This window comes from Theobroma cacao, chromosome 4 (genome assembly GCF_053813885.1).
Source record: "Theobroma cacao isolate CCN51 chromosome 4, ASM5381388v1, whole genome shotgun sequence".
NCBI classification, from domain to species: Eukaryota; Viridiplantae; Streptophyta; class Magnoliopsida; order Malvales; family Malvaceae; genus Theobroma; species Theobroma cacao.
In genome coordinates this window covers 40,985,118-41,005,000 of record NC_142642.1, presented here as the reverse complement: position 1 = coordinate 41,005,000, position 19,883 = coordinate 40,985,118, and the positions used below count along the sequence as shown (strand labels likewise).

At 39.2% G+C, this 19,883-nt stretch overlaps 5 protein-coding genes across 11 annotated transcripts; 4 read left to right on the top strand and 1 right to left on the bottom strand.

Moving 5' to 3' along the window:
* Positions 1-507: 507 nt before the first annotated feature.
* Positions 508-6,354, top strand: LOC18603781 (ABC transporter B family member 4-like). The gene is made up of 12 exons (XM_088805812.1): positions 508-723; positions 1,020-1,074; positions 1,207-1,382; positions 1,490-1,711; positions 1,790-2,028; positions 2,132-2,657; positions 2,947-3,218; positions 3,577-4,384; positions 4,725-4,991; positions 5,103-5,370; positions 5,470-5,759; positions 5,931-6,354. The coding sequence occupies exons 1-12, from the start codon at positions 508-510 to the stop codon at positions 6,285-6,287; spliced, it is 3,696 nt and encodes a 1,231-aa protein (XP_088661938.1). The 3' UTR covers positions 6,288-6,354.
* Positions 6,355-6,700: 346 nt separating this feature from the next.
* Positions 6,701-10,850, top strand: GCR1 (G-protein-coupled receptor 1). Of its 2 annotated transcripts, none has more exons than XM_088805391.1 (9): positions 6,701-6,877; positions 7,240-7,271; positions 7,387-7,556; positions 7,782-7,880; positions 8,191-8,288; positions 8,389-8,445; positions 9,046-9,189; positions 9,852-9,922; positions 10,315-10,850. In XM_088805391.1, the coding sequence occupies exons 1-9, from the start codon at positions 6,713-6,715 to the stop codon at positions 10,418-10,420; spliced, it is 942 nt and encodes a 313-aa protein (XP_088661517.1). In that variant the 5' UTR covers positions 6,701-6,712; the 3' UTR covers positions 10,421-10,850. The 2 variants fall into 2 exon arrangements, with proteins under 2 accessions (XP_088661517.1, XP_088661518.1); XM_088805392.1 differs by having other exon boundaries at positions 10,155-10,378.
* Positions 10,851-11,001: 151 nt separating this feature from the next.
* Positions 11,002-13,724, top strand: PDE320 (pigment defective 320). Its single transcript, XM_007035943.3, has 4 exons — positions 11,002-11,935; positions 12,073-12,433; positions 12,729-13,060; positions 13,383-13,724. Exons 1-4 carry the CDS (start codon positions 11,447-11,449, stop codon positions 13,578-13,580), a joined length of 1,380 nt encoding a protein of 459 aa, XP_007036005.3. The 5' UTR covers positions 11,002-11,446; the 3' UTR covers positions 13,581-13,724.
* A 483-nt stretch (positions 13,725-14,207) lies between these two features.
* On the bottom strand, positions 14,208-16,343 carry LOC18603778 (Pseudouridine synthase family protein). Its single transcript, XM_007035941.3, has 6 exons — positions 16,124-16,343; positions 15,948-16,038; positions 15,243-15,382; positions 14,801-15,163; positions 14,610-14,672; positions 14,208-14,477 (listed from the first exon to the last, which is right to left on the bottom strand). Exons 1-6 carry the CDS (start codon positions 16,196-16,198, stop codon positions 14,241-14,243), a joined length of 969 nt encoding a protein of 322 aa, XP_007036003.1. The 5' UTR covers positions 16,199-16,343; the 3' UTR covers positions 14,208-14,240.
* Positions 16,344-16,357: 14 nt separating this feature from the next.
* LOC18603777 (uncharacterized) lies at positions 16,358-19,586 on the top strand. Of its 6 annotated transcripts, none has more exons than XM_088805387.1 (4): positions 16,358-16,610; positions 16,779-17,141; positions 17,589-17,651; positions 17,775-19,586. In XM_088805387.1, exons 2-4 carry the CDS (start codon positions 16,847-16,849, stop codon positions 19,346-19,348), a joined length of 1,932 nt encoding a protein of 643 aa, XP_088661513.1. In that variant the 5' UTR covers positions 16,358-16,610; positions 16,779-16,846; the 3' UTR covers positions 19,349-19,586. The 6 variants fall into 6 exon arrangements, with proteins under 6 accessions (XP_088661513.1, XP_088661510.1, XP_088661512.1 ...); XM_088805384.1 differs by having other exon boundaries at positions 17,473-17,651; XM_088805386.1 differs by having other exon boundaries at positions 16,358-16,574; positions 17,589-19,586.
* The last annotated feature ends 297 nt before the right edge of the window (positions 19,587-19,883 follow it).

The window sequence follows — 19,883 nt, the reverse complement described above, 5'->3', positions numbered from 1 at the left end:
CCTAGTACTTGCTAGAAATTCTAGAGAGGCAGTGTCCCGTTCTCAGCAATGCTACTGAAGCAATTTCTTATATCTGACTTGACTTGCTTCTCTGCTTCTGGCATCTCGGGTATCCGAAGCAAAAGAAATGATTGTTGAGTTTCAAAACATACCAAATCTGCTTAAGTTTGTAATGACCTTTACTGCCAGTACTTCTAACTGTTCTCCAAATTACTTATTTCAGCTTTGTTTGTTTGAATATGAGACCTCCCATTCTCTCATTTTGCATTACTTTTTCTTCTTTCCTTGCTTGTTCTTACTTCTTTGACTCTTGCAGCTGCAATTTAAGCTCTCAAATTCACTGAAAGAGAACACAAGATAATAACTATCACAGTTAGCAACATGCTGAACCAAAACAGTTTGGATGAAGATAAGTGCACAGTACAAGCTTCCACTTTAGGGCTCATACAGCAGTGGTAGAGATCCAAAAAACTCCTGCCTGAACCAGCAACCCACAAAAATTTAAATATGACCAAGGAGAAACAGCAAAGCACGAGCATAATAACATATTATAAGCTGTTTTCCTTTGCTGACTCCCTAGATTATCTATTAATGTTTCTTGGCTCAATATCTGCTATTGGAAATGGGTTTTGCATGCCAGTTATGACAATATTCTTCGGTGAATTAATTGATTCTATTGGAAAAAGTTTGACCACCACAACTGCAGTACATGAAGTTACAGAGGTATTCAGGAACATTTCCTAATTCTGACTAACCTGTATTGATGCAACCTGGAAATGAAACCATATTTTTCTGTACAGGATATGCATCCTTGATATATATTAACAATTAAATTCCTTGTATTCGAATCCTTGGTTGTTTCAAATATGCCAGTGGAAACTACATTGCCCTTCTTAACTCTTGCATCAATAAAAGTTAAACTCCTGTGCCTAGTGTTCTGCAGAACTGTAAACTGATTTAATAATCAATAATGTTAAACTTTGTTAATTAGAAATAATGTCGATCAATTCTATCTTCAGGTGTCACTGAAGTTTGTGTACTTAGCTTTGGCATCAGCTGTTGCATCATTTTTCCGTAAGTGTATTGTCCTCCTTCCAAAGATGATAAGAGATTCTCTGACAAAAATAATTGTGTAAATAGTTAAGAAATTTTGATATGCTAAAGTTCAAAGGAGAATAATTAGAAAGATGCATTGTTGTCTTCCAGAGGTGGCTTCTTGGATGGTCACAGGAGAGCGGCAGGCAGCAAGAATAAGAAGTTTATACCTGAAAACGATATTGAGGCAGGATATTGGCTTTTTTGATGATGCAATTAACACTGGAGAAGTTATTGGGAGGTTGTCAGGAGACACCATTCTTATTCAAGATGCCATTGGAGAGAAGGCAATGTTGATGATATGTCATCACTGCTATTTATTGCAATTATTGTTGTTTGCCTCTATAGATGGAAATGAGAAACTTATATTGTTTGTTTAATTTATATACTGCAGGTTGGAAGCTTTATACAGCAAATGGCTGCATTTTCTGGAGGCTTTGTTGTAGCTTTTATTAGGGGGTGGCTGCTCACGCTTGTACTGTTATCTTCAATTCCACCTCTAGTCATCTCTGGTGCTATCTTGCATAAGCTTGTAGGCAAGCATGCATCCTGTGAACAAACTGCCTATTCACTTGCAGCGACTGTTGCCGAAGAGACAATTGGCTCAATAAGAACTGTATGCAATATCAGCATAGCAATATGGCTTTTCATTCTGCACTAGAATATGGATGTAAGTGTAATATTGCCCTAACAGGTTGCCTCATTTACAGGAGAGAAGCAAGCCATTGCCAGATACAACAAGTCTCTGTCCAAAGCTTACAAATCAGGCGTACAAGAAAGCCTGGCTGCTGGCCTAGGATTTGGCACATTGATGTGTATTTTATTCTGCACCTATGGGTTTGCATTTTGGTTTGGAGGGAAAATGATACTTGAGAAAGGATACTCCGCAGGCGATGTCATCAACGTAATATTTGCTGTAGTTATTAGCTCCTTGTAAGTTGCTACACAGTGATTTTCATATGGAGAAGAATTGGTTTCAGGCAATAACTAATATAATGGTCTTCAAAATTCTAACATTTTACTTGGACTATTGCAGGTCTCTAGGGCTGGCATCTCCATGCTTGAGTGCATTTGCTGCTGGGCAAGCTGCAGCCTTTAAGATGTTTGAGGCAATCAATAGGAAACCCAAGATTGATGCTTATGACACAAAGGGAAGAAAAATGGATAATATTTTGGGTGAAGTCGAACTAAGAGATGTTTATTTCAGTTATCCAGCAAGACCAAAAGAACTAATACTGAAAGGTTTCTCTCTTTCAATACCTAGTGGTAGAACTGCAGCTTTGGTCGGATATAGTGGATGTGGAAAATCGACAGTGATCAGTTTGATAGAAAGATTTTATGATCCACAGGCTGGTAAAGTTCTTATAGATGGTTTCAATCTGAAAGAGTTCCAGGTTAGATGGATCAGGCAGAAAATAGGTCTTGTTAGCCAGGAACCTGTGTTGTTTGCGTCAAGCATTAGAGACAATATTGCCTACGGAAGAGACGACGCAACTTCTGAAGATATAGCAGCAGCCGCTATAGTTGCCAATGCAGCTAACTTCATCTGTAAATTGCCTGAGGTTTTAAATTCTTGGGACATCCAATTTGATTTCTAGTACTTGGTTTTATTTATTTGATGAGTCCTTTGTTATAGCTGCTTCGCAACTTATCTTCTTCTTACCTCATTAACGTTTGAAAGTTAAATTTGCCCCAAGAGCACGTAACTTATCTATAAAAGTTTGTCATAATTTTGAGATTGCAAAATAAACCTGTTAATTAAAATTTCAGGATCTTGGACTATTTTATGATTTTTTTTTCTCTAAGAGTTTTTCATTAGCTGTTACCTTCCCTTTCTTTTCATGGGTTCAGGGACTAGACACAATGGTTGGTGAGCATGGAATTCAGCTGTCTGGGGGACAAAAACAAAGAATCGCCATAGCTAGAGCAATTCTAAAAGACCCAAGAATTCTACTTCTAGACGAAGCCACAAGCGCTCTTGATGCGGAATCTGAGAGGAGTGTTCAAGAGGCACTAGACAGAGCCATGATCAACCGAACTGTTCTCATCGTAGCCCATCGCTTGAGCACTGTAAGGAATGCGGATTTAATAGCAGTTATTGAGCAGGAAAGATTGTTGAAAAAGGTGCAATTTTCTGATATTTTGCTACATTAACTCTCGACTATTCACGGAACTCTCTTCATGTTGGTTCACACAACACGGTATTATCTCTAGAGTACATGAAAGAACACTAGGTAAATCTGATGTTTAGTTTTAGAATAAGGATTTTTCTTTTTTGGACAAATTAATTTCAGAATAATATAATGCTGTGTTGTGCTGTTCCATCTAATCACAAATCCCTTTACTGTTGTTTTGCTGTTAGTTTCTGGCTTTCTGCCCGAAGTCCTCCCATGCATACAACCACCTGGGTTCAAAATTTTAATATTTTTTTCCTTGGGCATAGATATGCATTACATAATTATGGTTTTTCCTTTCCAAATCAGGTACACACGAAGAGCTACTCAAGGATCGTAAAGGACTGTACACTCAGCTCCTAAGTTTGCAAGATATTGGCAAAGAGATGAACCAGAATAGACTTCATGATTCAGATATTGGTCCCCGCATGTTTTCAGCTCCGCTTAGTGTATTCCCAGGAATTAGTCATTCCAAAAAGTCACAGCCAAAATTACCCAATGTGCCTGCTTCAGAAGCCTCAGAAAAGCCTCGAGAAGTCCCACTGCCACTTTCTCGCCTCGCTTATCTTAACAGCCCGGAGATACCTGTATTGTTCTTAGGAGCCATACTGGCAGTGGCCAACGGAGTAATATGGCCAATTTTTGGCTCTGTGCTTTCTAGTGTTATCAAAACGTTTTATGAGCCAGCAGAAGAACTCAAGAAGGATTCCAGATTTTGGGCATTAATGTTTGTTGTTCTTGGCTTTGCATCTTTGTTGGCTAACTCGTTGAGCACCTACTTTTTCGCTGTTGCCGGCTGTAAGTTGATACAGCGGGTACGATCAATGTGCTTTGAGAAAGTCGTAAACATGGATATAGGTTGGTTTGATGAAGCTGACCACTCAAGTGGTGCAATTGGAACAAGGCTATCGACAGATGCAGTTTCAGTAAGAAGGGTGGTTGGGGACGCACTGGCTTTGCTTGCTCAGAGTACTGCCACTGCGGTCGCTGGTCTGGTCATTGCTTTTGAAGCAAACTGGCAACTGGCTCTTCTCATCCTGGGTTTGCTACCTCTTATAGGAATAAGTGGATATGCTCAATTGAAATCCATGAAAGGGTTCAGTGCCAATGCAAAGGTATCTGGGAAGAACAAACTTGTGTGTCTGTTTTTCCTGTCAAGTTAACAAACTTGTGGTTGGTTTATGTTCAATAATTTGATGAAGATATTATAAACTGAAAGAGAAGGATTGAAATATAACTGCTTGAATCCGTGGGAGGACGCGGTTGCATGTGCTTGTATGTGTGAATCTGTCAGGATAGATTATCAGTTCCTTGTATAATATATCTTTTACTTGCACGTTTTGGAATACCAAAATCAGATGGTATTCGTAGTATTTGTGACATATATATAGGCTAGAGATCAAACTATCATACCTATTTTTATTGAGAGAAACACTTCTTATTAAATGTTTGCAGAAAATGTATGAGGAAGCAAGCCAGGTCGCCAATGAAGCAGTTGGCAGTATTAGGACTGTTGCTTCGTTCTGTGCTGAAAAGAAGGTGGTGCAACAGTATGAACAGAAATGCCAATACCCTCTCAAGGCTGGAATGCGGCATGGATTGATTAGCGGCATAGGTTATGGAATATCATCCTTCTTTCTGTATTTTGCCTATGCTCTCAGTTTTTGCGTTGGAGCCCATTTAGTTCACCATGGCAGGACAACATTCCATGAGGTTTTTCGCGTATGTTTTTCTAACACCATTTGAAATGTTAATTTTGAATACAAATACCTTTAATTTGTTTCAAAGGAAAGGTGGTGAGTTACTAACCACGTGCCTAACCAATATCTGCAGGTCTTTTTTGCTCTCAGTGCATCAGCCATGGGGATTTCTCAGTCAAATTCCCTTGCTGCTAACGCCAGTAAAGCCAAGATTTCTGCTGCTTCTGTTTTCGAAATCCTAGACCAGAAATCCAAAATAGACCCAAGTCAGAATTGCGGAAGAATATTGAAACGCGTTAAGGGAGACATTGAGTTTCAGTATGTCAAATTCGGGTATCCCTCAAGGCCTGAAATTCAAGTACTCCGAGATTTTTGTTTGACTATTCGCTCTGGCATGGTGAGTTTTTATGGCTGTCTTTTGTTTTAATTCTTCACTCTTTATAGATAAAGCTGGAGCATTTTGAAACTCACAATCCATGCCTCGTACGTAAATCAGACAGTTGCTTTAGTTGGAGAAAGTGGAAGTGGAAAATCAACAGTCTTATCATTGTTGCAAAGATTTTATGAACCTGATTCCGGTCGTATTAAGTTGGATGGAATTAATATTCGACGGTTGCAGTTAAAATGGTTAAGACAGCAGATGGGTCTGGTGAGTCAGGAGCCTGTCCTATTCAATGACAGTATCCGAGCAAACATTGCATATGGGAAGGAAGGAAATGCAACAGAAGCTGAACTTATAGCTGCGGCGAAATTAGCAAACGCCCACAACTTCATCAGTAGCTTGCAACAGGTTGAATTTAACTGTTTTCAATTGTTGTGACCATTGTCAGTGACGCTAGCTAGTTTTCCCTGCAATATTAATGCTCTATATGATCTCTTTCTAGTGTGTTGTTGGAAGCATTGCAAGGCATGCTTAATTAAGGGATGAGACGTGGTAGCTAATATTGGAAAACGAATGCAGGGATACAACACTAGAGTCGGTGAAGGAGGTATCCATTTGTCTGGAGGGCAAAAGCAACGGGTGGCAATTGCACGTGCCATTGTGAAAGCTCCCATGATATTACTTCTGGATGAAGCCACTAGTGCTCTTGATGCCGAGTCTGAGCGAGCAGTTCAAGATGCAGTGAATAGAGTTATGGTCAAGCGGACAACCCTGGTGGTGAGCCATCGGTTATCTAGCATCAAGGGTGCAGATTTGATTGGGGTGGTTAGAAACGGAGGCATAGTGGAGAAAGGAAGACATGAAAGGTTAATCAACATCAAGGGCGGCTTTTATGCATCCTTAGTAGCCCCGTGTACAAGGGCTTCATCCCGTTGATCAGCTTCTTCTTGCTTCCCATCTCAATCTCAATATTGCTGTTACTTGCACATGTTTCTGTCCTATCTCCCAGTAACAATTTACAAACAAATTAAATGCAACTTGAGAAGGGAATTTTCAATAACATACGTGCATACATATATACGTACATTAATTCTCAGTTTCCCACCTCCAACTCATCATGTCATGTCGATACGTTGATTGATTATTCATGAATCGTGACAAAAACAAAAGCAACCTTACTTTACTATTTTATTTGGCAAAAGAAATTTATAATTATAGAGGAAAAAAGAAGCGGGCCTGGGCCAAAGGCCCAAAGCGAGGCGTTCTCATCTCATCTGGGCCATATCTCATCACAATTACATTTTATTTTAATTTAAAGGCTCATTGCCTGCTCATTCCAGTCTATTGTCCTTTGCAACAAAATGGCGACGGTGCTCTCCATTCACGATCGACGAATATTAACGGCGCTGAACAGTGGAGCATCCAGTCTATCGTTCCTAGGATCTGGATTCATTGTGCTTTGCTACTCCCTCTTCAAGGAACTTCGCAAGTTCTCCTTCAAGCTCGTCTTCTACCTCTCCCTCTCCGTAATCTTTCTTCCTTTTTTCTGATTTCTTCCAGAAAGATTTTTACTACTACGCTAGTAGTTAGTACATGTTTAGGGTTCTGTTTTGTTTCAACATTATAAGGTATATAGAATTAGGATATTCGGAAACTTGTCTTGTTCAATTCAATCATGATCATGTAGATGCAGATTGCAGATCCAATTCTTTGTTTCTATTACCTACACTATTACAGTTTCACTTTACTTTACTTGGCAACGTTTTTCTGTGAACCTCTGATCTGATGCTTTTGCGGACCCTAAGTCCGTCCTACATTTTCTGTTTCTTTACAACTGTCCATTTCTCTCTTCATTTCATTTTTCATTGCTCTCTTTTGGTCGCTGCAGGACATGCTTTGCAGTTTCTTTAACATGGTCGGGTATGCTCCCTTCGCCTCCAATCAGTTTCCCTTGCATCTTTTCTACAAATTGGGGAATTCCCATGTACAAAAACCAAGTAATGAATATAATAATTATAATCTGTTCACCATGCAGAGACCCATCGAAAGGTTTCTTTTGTTATGCTCAGGGCTACACCACACATTTCTTCTGCGTTGCTTCCTTCCTCTGGACCACAACTATTGCTTTTACTCTTCATCGAACTGTTGTTAGACACAAAACTGATGTTGAAGATTTGGAGGCCATCTTTCACTTGTATGTTTGGGGTATGATCATATATGTTTCTCTCACAATTATACATCTGTCATTCATCATCTTACCAAGAACGCTACTATCTTTAGGGCCCTTCTTGCAATGTGCATTTTTTCCTGTTTCTACTTCTACTCTGTTGACTGCTTCAAACTTATCTAGAATGGTGCTTCTCACTTGCCATTTTCTTTTCTTCTTCTTTTAGCCAGCTTTTCATATGGTACTTCTATTACTTCCTGCAGGAACTTCGCTGGTAATGACTGTCATTCGTTCTATTGGTAATGACCACTCTCATTTGGGTGCATGGTGTTGGGCACAAACAGGTCGCACTGGAAAGGCAAGTGAAAAGTAGCATTGTCTGGCAGATTGCCCCCTAGATTTAGTGTTTGTGTTACTAGATTTTCACTTTTCCTTCGACCACTTTCTGTCCATATTGCTTTCATATTTCCATGCCCTGTTTTTTACCTTGAATGTAGTTTTTTAGTTTCTACGACAATCATGTATTGTATATTCTATTATACATTTTAATTGAGAATAGAAGTTATGAACTCAACAAAAAAATTTTGACCTATACCTATCCTTTGCTCAATGTAGTACAATATCTTATTACTGTTGAACTTTCTGATGTGATTGGCAAATTTGTGCAGGCAGTTCACTTTATAACATTTTACGTCCCACTATGGGGTGCAATTCTTTACAATGGTTTTACATACTTTCAAGTGATACGCATGCTGAACAATGCCACCCGTGTACGTGCACAATTATCTGTATCTATCTTCTTAAGTTTAAGCTGATATCCATTTGTGCAACTTTTGAGGCAATGCATTGTGTTGTCTTTGGAAATTTCAGATGGCAGTTGGCATGTCAGATCGTGCATATCAATTTGATGCAAGGACAGACATGAAGGTAATTCTTCTTGCATCAGAGAAAATGGTACACCTCAATGATATGAGATTTACAAATAGTAAATAAGTGTGTGCTCAAATGAAGCTTTGCTATTTTTGTTGCTTATTCATGTATATATGCTGTTTGCTACCTTGATTATTTTCCAGCCCTCATTTCTTTCTATGAAACTGATTATTTAAGTCATCCATTTCCTAAAGAAAAGTCATGCCTTTTGATTTTTGGTTCCTTTTGCTACTTGAAAGAAATTTCTTATTAAAGGGAAAACGAGAATCCTTGATGACATACTTACCCATTGCCATCTGTTTTAGATTGCTATGTAAGTGAAGCTCTATTTGTCAGGATTACTCTGTGGTTTGAAAGAGTCAGACTAAGCTGCGTCCTGCTTTTATGGTTGTTTTACTGCCTCTTTTCCTGTCTTGGAGATTTCCCTGTCAAAGCCCTAGGAATGTAGTTATTTGTTTGAATTAGCTTTTTCTGCTGCTTTCTTCTGTTGCCTTTCATCATTTTTAATTTAATTTAAGCTTTGGATAGGAATCTAGTGCATTTGAATGAAGCTAGTTATCCTCTTAACCTTTTGCCATTGATTTCCTTTTCCCATAGGCTTTAAACCGGTGGGGATACTATCCACTGATCCTGATAGGATCGTGGGCATTTGGAACAATTAATCGCATCCACGATTTTATTGAGCCTGGCCACAAGATCTTTTGGCTCTCATTTCTTGATGTTGGGACTGCTGCACTTATGGTAATTGCGTATAAACTTGAACTGCTATCTTTTGTTTCATGTGGTCTACGTATTTTGAATATGTAAATGTGTATGTGTGTATCTGTCATTTTGTTTGTTAGTTTGGGAATTTTGTCTCGCTTGCAAAACTAGTTTTTTCTGCCACATATCATGTAGCAAGATTGAGAATGGTCAGTTTAAGAAAAATTGGTTTGATTCCACTATTGAAAACATCCCAGGGTTTTCAGGTCATCCCATGTGTGAAAAATTCTCCTTGGTTGTTATCTAATTTATTATTAATAGATCATGATATGCTATATCAATCTTTCTTTTCTGTTTCTTTCTCTCTTTTTTGTTGAAATTTTAGGGTGGACAAATGAAATATATCATTTTTTGGGTTTAGCAATCATGTAAAATTGATATAGCCACAGTGAAAATCTTTTAAGGGGGAGGAGGAAACAGTTATCCTCCCACCCATGATGCATGATTGTAGGTTGTTTGGAAGTGGGAAAAATCTTCAAGAGATTGATCATCTTAAAGGATGGGAACCAAATATTTTTGTTGACTTGTTTGATTCTCTTAAGTGCAATTTGATTTGGTGTGGTTTAAGTGATGAAGTGCTGTTCTTAATTATTAACCTTCTTTGAGAAACTTATTTTATAACTGTTGTCTATTTATTTTAGGGCCTTTTCAACTCGATAGCGTATGGTTTGAATGCTTCAGTTAGGCGGGCAATTTATGAAAGAATTGAACTGTAAGTGGCAATTTCGGAATTTCTTATATTTCTTCATAAAGTATACATTCATTGATAGGATCCATCAGGACCTTCCATATGTTATATTATTCTGACCCCTCATTAATGTGAACTTAATCACACATTTGGAATTCTGTGCCTTTTGCTGTACTTTTTCACTGCTGAAGTAGCAATGTGGTATTGGAAATTATGTTGATTATTTTCTCTTGGTTTTTGCATAAATTGTGATCAGTACGATGAGATCACATAGCAGGTGAACATTAAATATGAAATGATTATGGGCAACTCTTCTGGGATCTAAAACAGAGGATATCTGCTGGGAAATATGATAGAAAGCTATGGTTTTTGTCTATTTTTGGTCTTAGTTTCTTTTATTTTGGGTCCTTTACCAGGTTTTGGCCAGAGAGGCTTCAGAGATGGTTCCCTAACAGTTCAAGGTATAGAAACCAACAACAACAGAGTGAACTGATCTCCCTGAAAATTCAGGACCAGCAATAGTAGCCAGTTGGACATTGTCTATACTACAACCTGAGGAGCTTTGCTAGCTGTCCCATTTTTGTAGACATTCATTCATTAAATTGTAGGGGAGAATGAAGTTTGAAATGAAGAGAGTGAAAGCTATTGAATCATTTCTTTCACGCGACTGATGTGTTGCAGATAGGCTATTTCTGGAGAGGCAGCATCTGTAATTTTGAACTAGTGGATGCAGCAATTCCACGGGCACAAATAGCCAGCCGTCCACTAATATGGGAAGATATGCACCATTGATTTTTAGTTGTAGGAAAAGCTGCAGTAGTGTCTTTAGTGGTTCATCTGCTGCCCTATTAGTTGATTGATTGGCAATTGTGTGCTGTTGAGTTGTGGTTTTTGTATATACTAATATGATTTGTATCCTTCCTTATAAGATACTAGTGTAAAATTGTTTCAATGATTATATTTGTTTGGAGGATAAATGTGTTGAAGCTTTCAATTGTGCAGCAGGAATTTGGTAAAAATTGTGTGCCAGTGCCACTCAAATTTTGAGATTTTTGTCTGGGGACAATGTACTGGTTAGTTAACAAAGGCTAAATGGATTGTTGTCTTGCGTTGTTAGACATCAATGCATCAATTCAATGAGGAGGAAACTATTTTGAAGATTGATTGATGTCAGAGAGATACGAGTAGTGTTATGTACAAAACGTGGTAATAAACAAGAAACGAAAATACAGTACTAAGTACATGAATGAGCACTGAGCGGAGGCAGGCCAGCGGCAGAGCGAGCAGCGTACCGTACCCTATTACTCTTGATTCTGGAATTACAAGTTTTGTTCGGCCAAGAAGAAAACCCAGAAACCAAAACTAAGCATTACGTATATATGCTACTATCTCTCTCTCTATCTCAACTGCTCAAGAGTCGAGTCACAAGTCACAAACTCTCACCTTACTGATTGAGTAGATTGATTCGTTCTTCAATTCCTGTCCCATCAGCTGTTCCGTTAGGGATTGTTGTTGTTCGTTGTAGAATTTAAAAAAGAAAAAGGGAGAATGAAGAAGCTCCGATGGGCAATGGACGGGGACTTTTGGGAACTGGACGCCTCCACTCCCCGGACCCTTGAAGGAAGCGCTCGTGCAGTCCCGGGAAAGGCTCTACCGCTGGGTGTGTCAAGGGGCACCAGACTTTCCAGGCCCAAGCAGATCGACTTCATGCAACGCTTCATGGCCGCCCCTTTTGTTCCCTCCTTCTCCAATCACCTTGGCCTCACTCTTCAGCGAGTCGTCACCATTCCTTTTAATGACAATTGGTTTTCTATTTTGCTTGCCCAGTTCAACCTGCGCAAGTTTGTGTCTTCCTTACGGGGAAGTGGTGGAGCTGACCTCAAATCCATCGGGAGGCTTCTTCGTGACAAGTCCTTGTATGCTCTTGGCTTCTCTTCTGAGCTCTTATTAACCCCTGATGACACTCTGCTTCTTTCCTCTGATTTCTATTATGCTCACGCCACCACTCCCAGAAAGAAAGCAGTTTTCCATCATAAGGCAAGTGCTAATTTCCCTTTTCTCCGATTAACTATTCCTGCTAGTAATGCCTATTGCTTAAATACATGTTTACTTTGCTTCTATCATCGTACTATAATCTCTTCTTTTTTTTTTTTTTTTAATGTGGTCGTTTGCAGTTCCCGCATCATAATTTGATGCTGGAAGTAGTTTGGCCTGCTCTCTTTCTGGACAAAAACAATGCTAATTACTGGGATATCCCCTTCTCCATGGCACTTGATTGGGCTTCTCTTCCTTCTGATTCTGGTCCAAGTTATCATCTGTGCTTGCACCATAATCATGGGTCACCAAAGCAATTTGAAGGTGATGATCACATGGCTCAAGTCCCTGCTTCTCTACTGCCTGGTTTTTCTGTCAAAGGTGCCTTTTCTTACAAGAAGAATGTTGACATTTGGAGAAGTAAAGCTCAAAAACTGAAGATGGTTCAACCTTATGATATATTCCTTTCAGATCCCCATGTTTCAGCATCAGGAATCATCGGTAAGATATAACAATAGTACCCGGTTAACTCCCTTAATAGTTGATAACCTAACCTATATGTTTATGGATAGTAAAGAGGAATTTCTTCCATTTGCTATAGGTATCGCTTCATTTTAGTTGTTAATAATACTTAATTCATTTTGTCAATCTAGATTGCAAAGTTATAGCATTTTTCCTAATATACATTTGAAATCCACTTTTAGCATTGTAATTCTTGTTCAATTCATGAATGATGCCATATTTATGACTGCAATTCTTGGGAAATGCTAAATTGTTCCTTGCTTTAAATGTGTAGGCACTGCTTTGACTGCGGCTTTTGGGGAAAATTCAGTCACATCATGTGAAGATACTGAAGAAATTAAATACTTCTCATTTCATAATCCAACTCTAAAATCTACCCTTCTAGGGGATATATTTGCATCTATCTCATTTACAGCACAGCATGGGAAATTCCAACGGCTATTTTCTGATCTTACAAGATTTCATGCTCGCCTTGATTTTCCTTCTGGTTCAAAATTTCTTTCAGGTGCCACACAATTAGTTCAAGATATTTTGAATTCCCACCCGCCTAGTTTAGAGGCAGTTAAAATGATCTGCCCCACTACCACCCTTTCTCTTCAGCAGCAGGTATATCTTTTGAAATATTCCTTGGCTATGTTGAATTAGGATGTTAACAAGAGTGGCAGTTGAAGCCAATGTAGTTGTTCAGCAAAAAGTGTCTACTATTTTGGTGATAAGACTATATCTACTGCTCCAACTGGCTTTGAATGCCATCGGCTTTCCCATGAATTTCTTTAACTGTTTATTGATGTGAACTGGAGATTTCCATTATTGAATTTTGAATGTTGCCACCAAAGTTCTTAGGCATTTTCTGTCTTCTTACTATGCAGCTGTCACCAATTTTTGTATTTGGGACATACTGTAAAATTCTTTCATTTACATTTTACAGATTGCTGGGCCTTTCAGTTTTAGAGTTGATTCTGGATTTGCAATTGATTTCAAGAACAAAGGTTGGCACATACATACAGATGAACCAGTATTTGCCATTGAATATGCATTGCAGGTCCTTGGTTCGGCTAAGGCTGTTGCTTGGTATTCCCCAAAGCATCAAGAGTTTATGGTAGAGCTGCGTTTTTTTGAGACATAAACCTTGTCCCCCTTGTATGTTTAGAAACTCCATTGTTGTATCTTCTAGTTCCTTTATTCATTGAGGGATGTTTCTCACTATTTCAGATGCTGTTCCTTTGGATGGTTATTTAAGAAATAAAGCTATTCAAGTACAAAAAGAAAATCTCGAATTGGATCCGAAAACCTTCCTTTGCCATATTGTGCTTTTTGCAGTCAACTCAGAATGTACATTGAACTAGTCATGCTGCAACCTATTTGCTTAAGAAAAATCTATATGCAGTCTGTTGTAAAATTCATCGTAACCAGCTCTTAGCAGTTGAACTGAATTATGCGTTTCTTTTGTTTGGATATTAGAGCTGGCACAATTAGGGAATAATCAAGTTGATTCATAAAGTATGTAAACTGAAGTTGCTGTTCTAGATACAACTTGTTTGGAATTTGTGAAGAAACTGACTCTTTTATGGAGAAAAATGGGGCTCAGAACTTAGCAAAAGAAAGAAACCAGGGTGGTTTGACATTTATGGACATGCAGATGAAGTCCCTTTAGATATTTTGAGCTGTTGGCAAGTTATACCAGGACTCAAATGGAATGAAGTTTAAGTTGACGGGCCATAAACAATAACCAACTTTGGATAAACTCAACCCATTTCTTTGCTGAATAAATTGTTGGCATTTGAAATTAATAAAAGAAAAGTTTACATTTGCGAACAGTATGATGCCTACCAGAGCTAGTTGAGGGGCAACCTAAGGGAAGCAGTAGGTGCTCTTCCTTATATTTGACAGCCACAAGACAAAGCCCATGTGGTGGGGCAGATAAGGCATATTTAGCCAGCTCTTTGCGATCTCCAGTTGCCAAAATCTTTGGGACAATATCACCAGGAACTACTTCCCTTCCAATTTGAAGCAGCAAAGCGACCTACAAAGTTACAACTCTGTCAACATCTATCTAGCTCATTTTAAATTCTATAGCATCAACTCAAGCATGGCGAGGACTCAATTATATTGGCACTTTACCACAATTGTGACATTTTATTTTGTAACAACATACCATGTTTCGAACTTGTCTATACAAAAATCCTGAACCTTCAACCTCCAGCTGTAAAAGAGCTCCCTGAACAACAACACAGTTGAAAGGGTAAGACGGCAGTGATGGGATGGATATGAGTTAGCAAATCTGTGATAGCTGGAAGCTAAACTTGAAGGTTTTGAAGAAACATTATTCTCAGGATCAACAATTACCATTTCAATCACATCAAAGCGAAATATTGTCTTCACAGGATCTGGCACTCGATCGTTACGCGATGCATTGACAAAAGCCGAGAAATCATGCTTTCCAATAAACTTTTTTGCTGCTTCTCTCATGGCAGCAGTATTAAGTTTATAAACACTATGATAAGCATAGTGACGCTGAAATGGATCCATGATGCTGTCATTATAAATCTTGTAGTGGTAAACCTTCCTTTTTGCTGAAAACCGAGCATGAAATTCAGGAATCGCAGCACTCATCTCTCTAACTCGGATATCAGAAGGAAGAAGGCCATTTAGAGCTGCATGAATGTTCTCCAAGCTGTCATAATTGAAAGGTGTAACGAAGTGTGCCACCTGAAATCTCAATTGAATGTAAGTTTGGGGGTTATTGATGGATGCTTGTTGAATCCTCATACAAGTAAGAAAGTCAGACCTGACCCCAGGCATGAACTCCTGTATCAGTCCTACTTGCACCAACAAAGTGGAGATCCTCCCGCTCGAGCTTTGTTATTTGAACTAAAGCCTTTTCTACCATGCACTGTACAGTTGGTGGTGAAACTTGAAATTGCCAACCTGAAATAAATAGTGATGTTCGATACATTGAGATCTAAGAGGTTGAAACCTTAGTATAAATTCAAGGTGATAAGCATCTTTTAAGGCTGCTGGACTTAACAAAGTAGGATTCCCATTCATTAAGCAGCTTAAAAACATGCAAATTTTCAACTGCACTAGGACCCAGGAATCATCCAGTTGAAAATGGTTAAGGTGATTTCATAACGCATTAACATTTAAATTAGTTGGAAATCTTCCCAAATTTACATTTAAGGCAAAAAGCCTTTCTTCTTTCTGGTGTTTGGGAAGGAACTTTGACTTAACTGTTTGTATAAGCCAGCAAACTGGCGTAAGATGCTTCCTAGATTTAGAGCAGAGGCAGCAAATGCCAAGAATGGGGGGGTGAGCAATATGGTGCATTCATGGAGGAAAACTCTAATAACGACGATGCTATTGCTACCATACGAGCTTCCTCCGTCCTAAAAGCAACCTTATTTCATTTTAAAAAATGAAACTTTTTCAAGAAATGATTATGTATTTGAGCAGAATCTCATCTGATGAATACTAGAAATAAATAGAAGGAAACCTGCATAGTGAGTGCCGTCATAAGCTATAAGCAAACGCCACTTATAGTGGGGAAGAGCAACGGAGGGCTTCACCATTCCCAAGTCCTCCACCTAGAAATCAGAAGAAAGATGAATGTTTGTTTCTGCAAAAAGGAAAGAAAAGAAAAGAAAAGAAGAAGATGCAAGATTGAGTTACAGAGGTAGAATTGGCGGAAGAAAGATGCCCATTTGGAAATGAAGGAGAAGAAAGGCCTAAAGCTGCACAACTCATCCCTTTAAACTCTCTCGCAACTCTTCTCTTGTGCCCGTTGCCAATTGCGCATCATCACTTGGAATTGAAATTGAATACTGCTTTAGCTACTTGCCAACACTTGATATCACCACAACTTCACTGCAACCCCATCATCATCCCGTCCAAAACCGGTGGACCCTACATGTTCACATTATAGATCTAAAGGCTACGACGTCGTGTAAGGAGTCCCCAGCCCCATGGCCCTTCCCCCTTCCTCCTCCCGTCCTGGCTATAGCCGAGACGGATAAATAAATAAATTCCAACTTGCTAATTGTGTTGTGTGCCGATGCAGTCTGGAAGGAGTAAGCGGAGAGGATTCCTCATCTACCGAAGTCTAAGCCACTAACCACCCTGGGTATCTATTTTTTAATTGCTTGCTAACAATCACAAGGTTCTACTTTTGCCCTTATCTTGTTCCTCTTCCTTCAAATTTCTGTTCTTCTTGTTTTTCTTTCAAGTATTCACTGCCAAACGTCATCTGGGCATTCATGCGTTATTTTCATTTATAGGATATATTGATTGATTGATTGATTAAAGTTTTCTTGCGCTTCACCTTCAGTTTTATTATCGCAATGGCTATCGGAAAGCTGATCGTTGTATGTCTCTCCGGTGGAAAGTTCACCACCAATGCTGATGCCACGCTTTCCTACTCCGGCGGAGATGCCCACGCAACCAGCGTCACCCTTGACACCAAATTTGATGATTTCAAGTCTGAAGTTGCTGATATGTGGAAGTATGACCCCCATTCTCTCACCATTAAGTACTTCCTCCCCAATAACAAGCGCACCCTTATCACCATTTCCACTGACAAAGACGTACGGCGCTTCATTGAATTCCATGAAGACTCTGCTTCTGCTGATGTTTATGTCATCACGCCCATGCCTCCTGCTCCCAGTGATGCTGTCTCCATGCCTTGTAGCAGGTCAAAACCCCTCCTTTATCTCCCAGCTCTGATTTCTCACGCATGAGTTTTCTTAAGATACCATTGTTATTTACTTCACCCTAACTTTTTTTTTTCCCCCGCATGTGCTAACCATTTCCTTTTATGTCATCAAATGTTGTAAAAATAAATATGGAGGATCGAACCATTTTAGTTTCAGTTGTCTTAGAATTCACTTTGGTCATCTAGTTTATTTCAAGACTTATGCAGATAATTCACATAAGACACAATAGAGGTAGCTCTTTGCAATCTTGGGAATTGATATTTTGACATTTTGTTCCCTGAACTTGCATGAACATACTTACCAATGCAGGTCTAGTCATACAATGCCCAATGGACCTGTTTCTCCAGTTGATGCTCCTACTGATTTTGCCGCTGATGAACCTGTTTCTCCTGCTGATGCTCCTATGTATTTTCTTCCTGATGAAGAAGACAGTGAACAGCAAAAAACACCTGGCATTTCATCATGGAAGAATTGTATTACAGGAATAGGTCAGACATTTAATACTCGACGTGAACTTCATGACGCATTGGACAAATTTTCTTTAGCATACGGTTTTCTCTATACTCTTAAAAACAGTGATGGAAGGCGTTTCTGTGCAAGGTGTAAAGCAGAAGGGTGTCCTTGGTTCTTTATTGCACCAAAAGTGTCCACCACAAAGTTGTTCAGGATTAAAAAGATGAATGACACCCACACCTGTGGTGTGGGTTCAAAAAGGACACATGCCTCAAGGAAATTGGTTACAAGTATTGTAAAGGAAAAGTTGCGAGATACCCCTACTTACAAACCACAAGAAATCATTGATGATATCAAACGGGATTTGGGGATTGAACTAAATTATGCACAGGCTTACGGGGGAATAGCAGCTGCACTAGAGGAACTTCAAGGTTCACATAGAAAGGCATATAATCAGTTGCCTTTGCTGTGTGAGAAAATAATGGAAACAAATCCTGGTAGTGCTGCCATTCTTAACACCAAAGAAGACTCAAGCTTTCACTGTATATTTGTTGCTTTCCATGCATCGGTTCATGGATTCCAAAATGGTTGCCGCCAACTACTTTTTCTTGATTGTGTGCCTTTGAAATCAAAATACAGGGGAGAACTGTTTGCTGCCACTGCTTTGGATGGGAATGATGGCATTTTTCTTTTAGCTTTTGCAATAGTAGATGTACTGAGCAATGATAATTGGCACTGGTTTTTGGAGCAGCTGAAGACTGTGCTGTGTACATCTCTTGAGATAACATTTGTGGCAGATATGACGAAGGAGATGAGTGAATCCCTTAGCTCAATATTTCCAAATTGTTTCCATAGTTATTGCCTGCATCAGCTAACAGAAAGCCTGAAAAACAAGTTTAAGGGATCATTTACACAAGAGGTAGTTCGTGTGCTAATTTCTGAATTTCATGGTGCCACCTATGCACCAACTGCTGAAGGGTTCAAAAAGTGCATTGAGACTATTAAAAATATATCACCTGAGGCTTACGAATGGGTCCTGCAAACTGAACCTGAGCACTGGGCAAATGCATTTTTTAAGGGTGCAAGGTACAATCATCTTAAATCTAGTGTCGCAGAGTCATTTTATGAATGGGTTTCAGATTTACCTGCAATGCCAATAACACAAGTGATTGAAACAATACGCCGTAAAATGATGGAATTCATCTACACATGCAAGATAGATTCGGATCAATGGTCATCAAAGCTCACTCCATCTGCAGAGGAAAACCTCCAAAGATGTCTTGTCAATTCACGCTCTCTAGAAGTATTACTTTCACCTGATAGTTCTTTCAAGGTTTGCGATAAATTGGGTGTAATAAATGTTGTCAGCCTTGATAACTGGGATTGTAGTTGTAGGGAATGGCAGATAAAGGGCTTACCATGTTCACATGCTGCCGCAGCAATTGAACACATTGGCAAGAATGTGCATGATTATTGCTGTAGATATTTTACAACTGAGGCTTTTAGAGTTACATATTCAGAGTCTATAAACCCAATTCCAGCTTTGGACAGGTCCATGCAAAGAGAATCCTCGCCAGTGCAGGTGCATCCTCCTTGCATACCCCGTCCGGTCGGTCGGCCCAAGGAAAGAAAGCATGCATTTACATCCAAGCAAGCTGTTAAGAGAACACTCCAGTGCAGCAAGTGCAAAAAGCTTGGGCACAACAAAAGGAAATGCAAGCTATCTGTTTAACACTGCTCTGTTGGTGTGCCTGGTAAAAACGTTGTAGCTATTATTGTATTTAGGTTGGTTGAAAGAAATCTAGTGATGAGAAAGACCTGGGAGAGACGTACTGATGTATTGGAATTTCGTATGTAGATTAGTCTGGATGTTACAAACTGGGTGGTTGTGGTAGGAAGCTGTTTGATGTTAGGTTTCCATTTATACTAACAGGAAAGAAAAAGTATGGCTTCATTGTTTTTCTATAGAATGCCAAGTCATTTGATCAGCTTATAAACGAGCGGTCATTCCTGAATATGGTTGAACATGTTATCTCAGTGAGCATCAGACAGCTTATGAATAACTTGTTGCTCATCAGTAGCCAACAGATCATCTGGTGAATTCATATGTTATTCATGCGTCCTGCCTGTAATCACTCTGTAGACAAGGCCCTGGCCCCTGGATCAATTCATAATGAAACAAAACCACCCACATCTTGTATTGTATTGTGGCATGAATCATGATGAGCAGTGCCTTTGAATATATTTACCATTTCCCTTGCGATTTT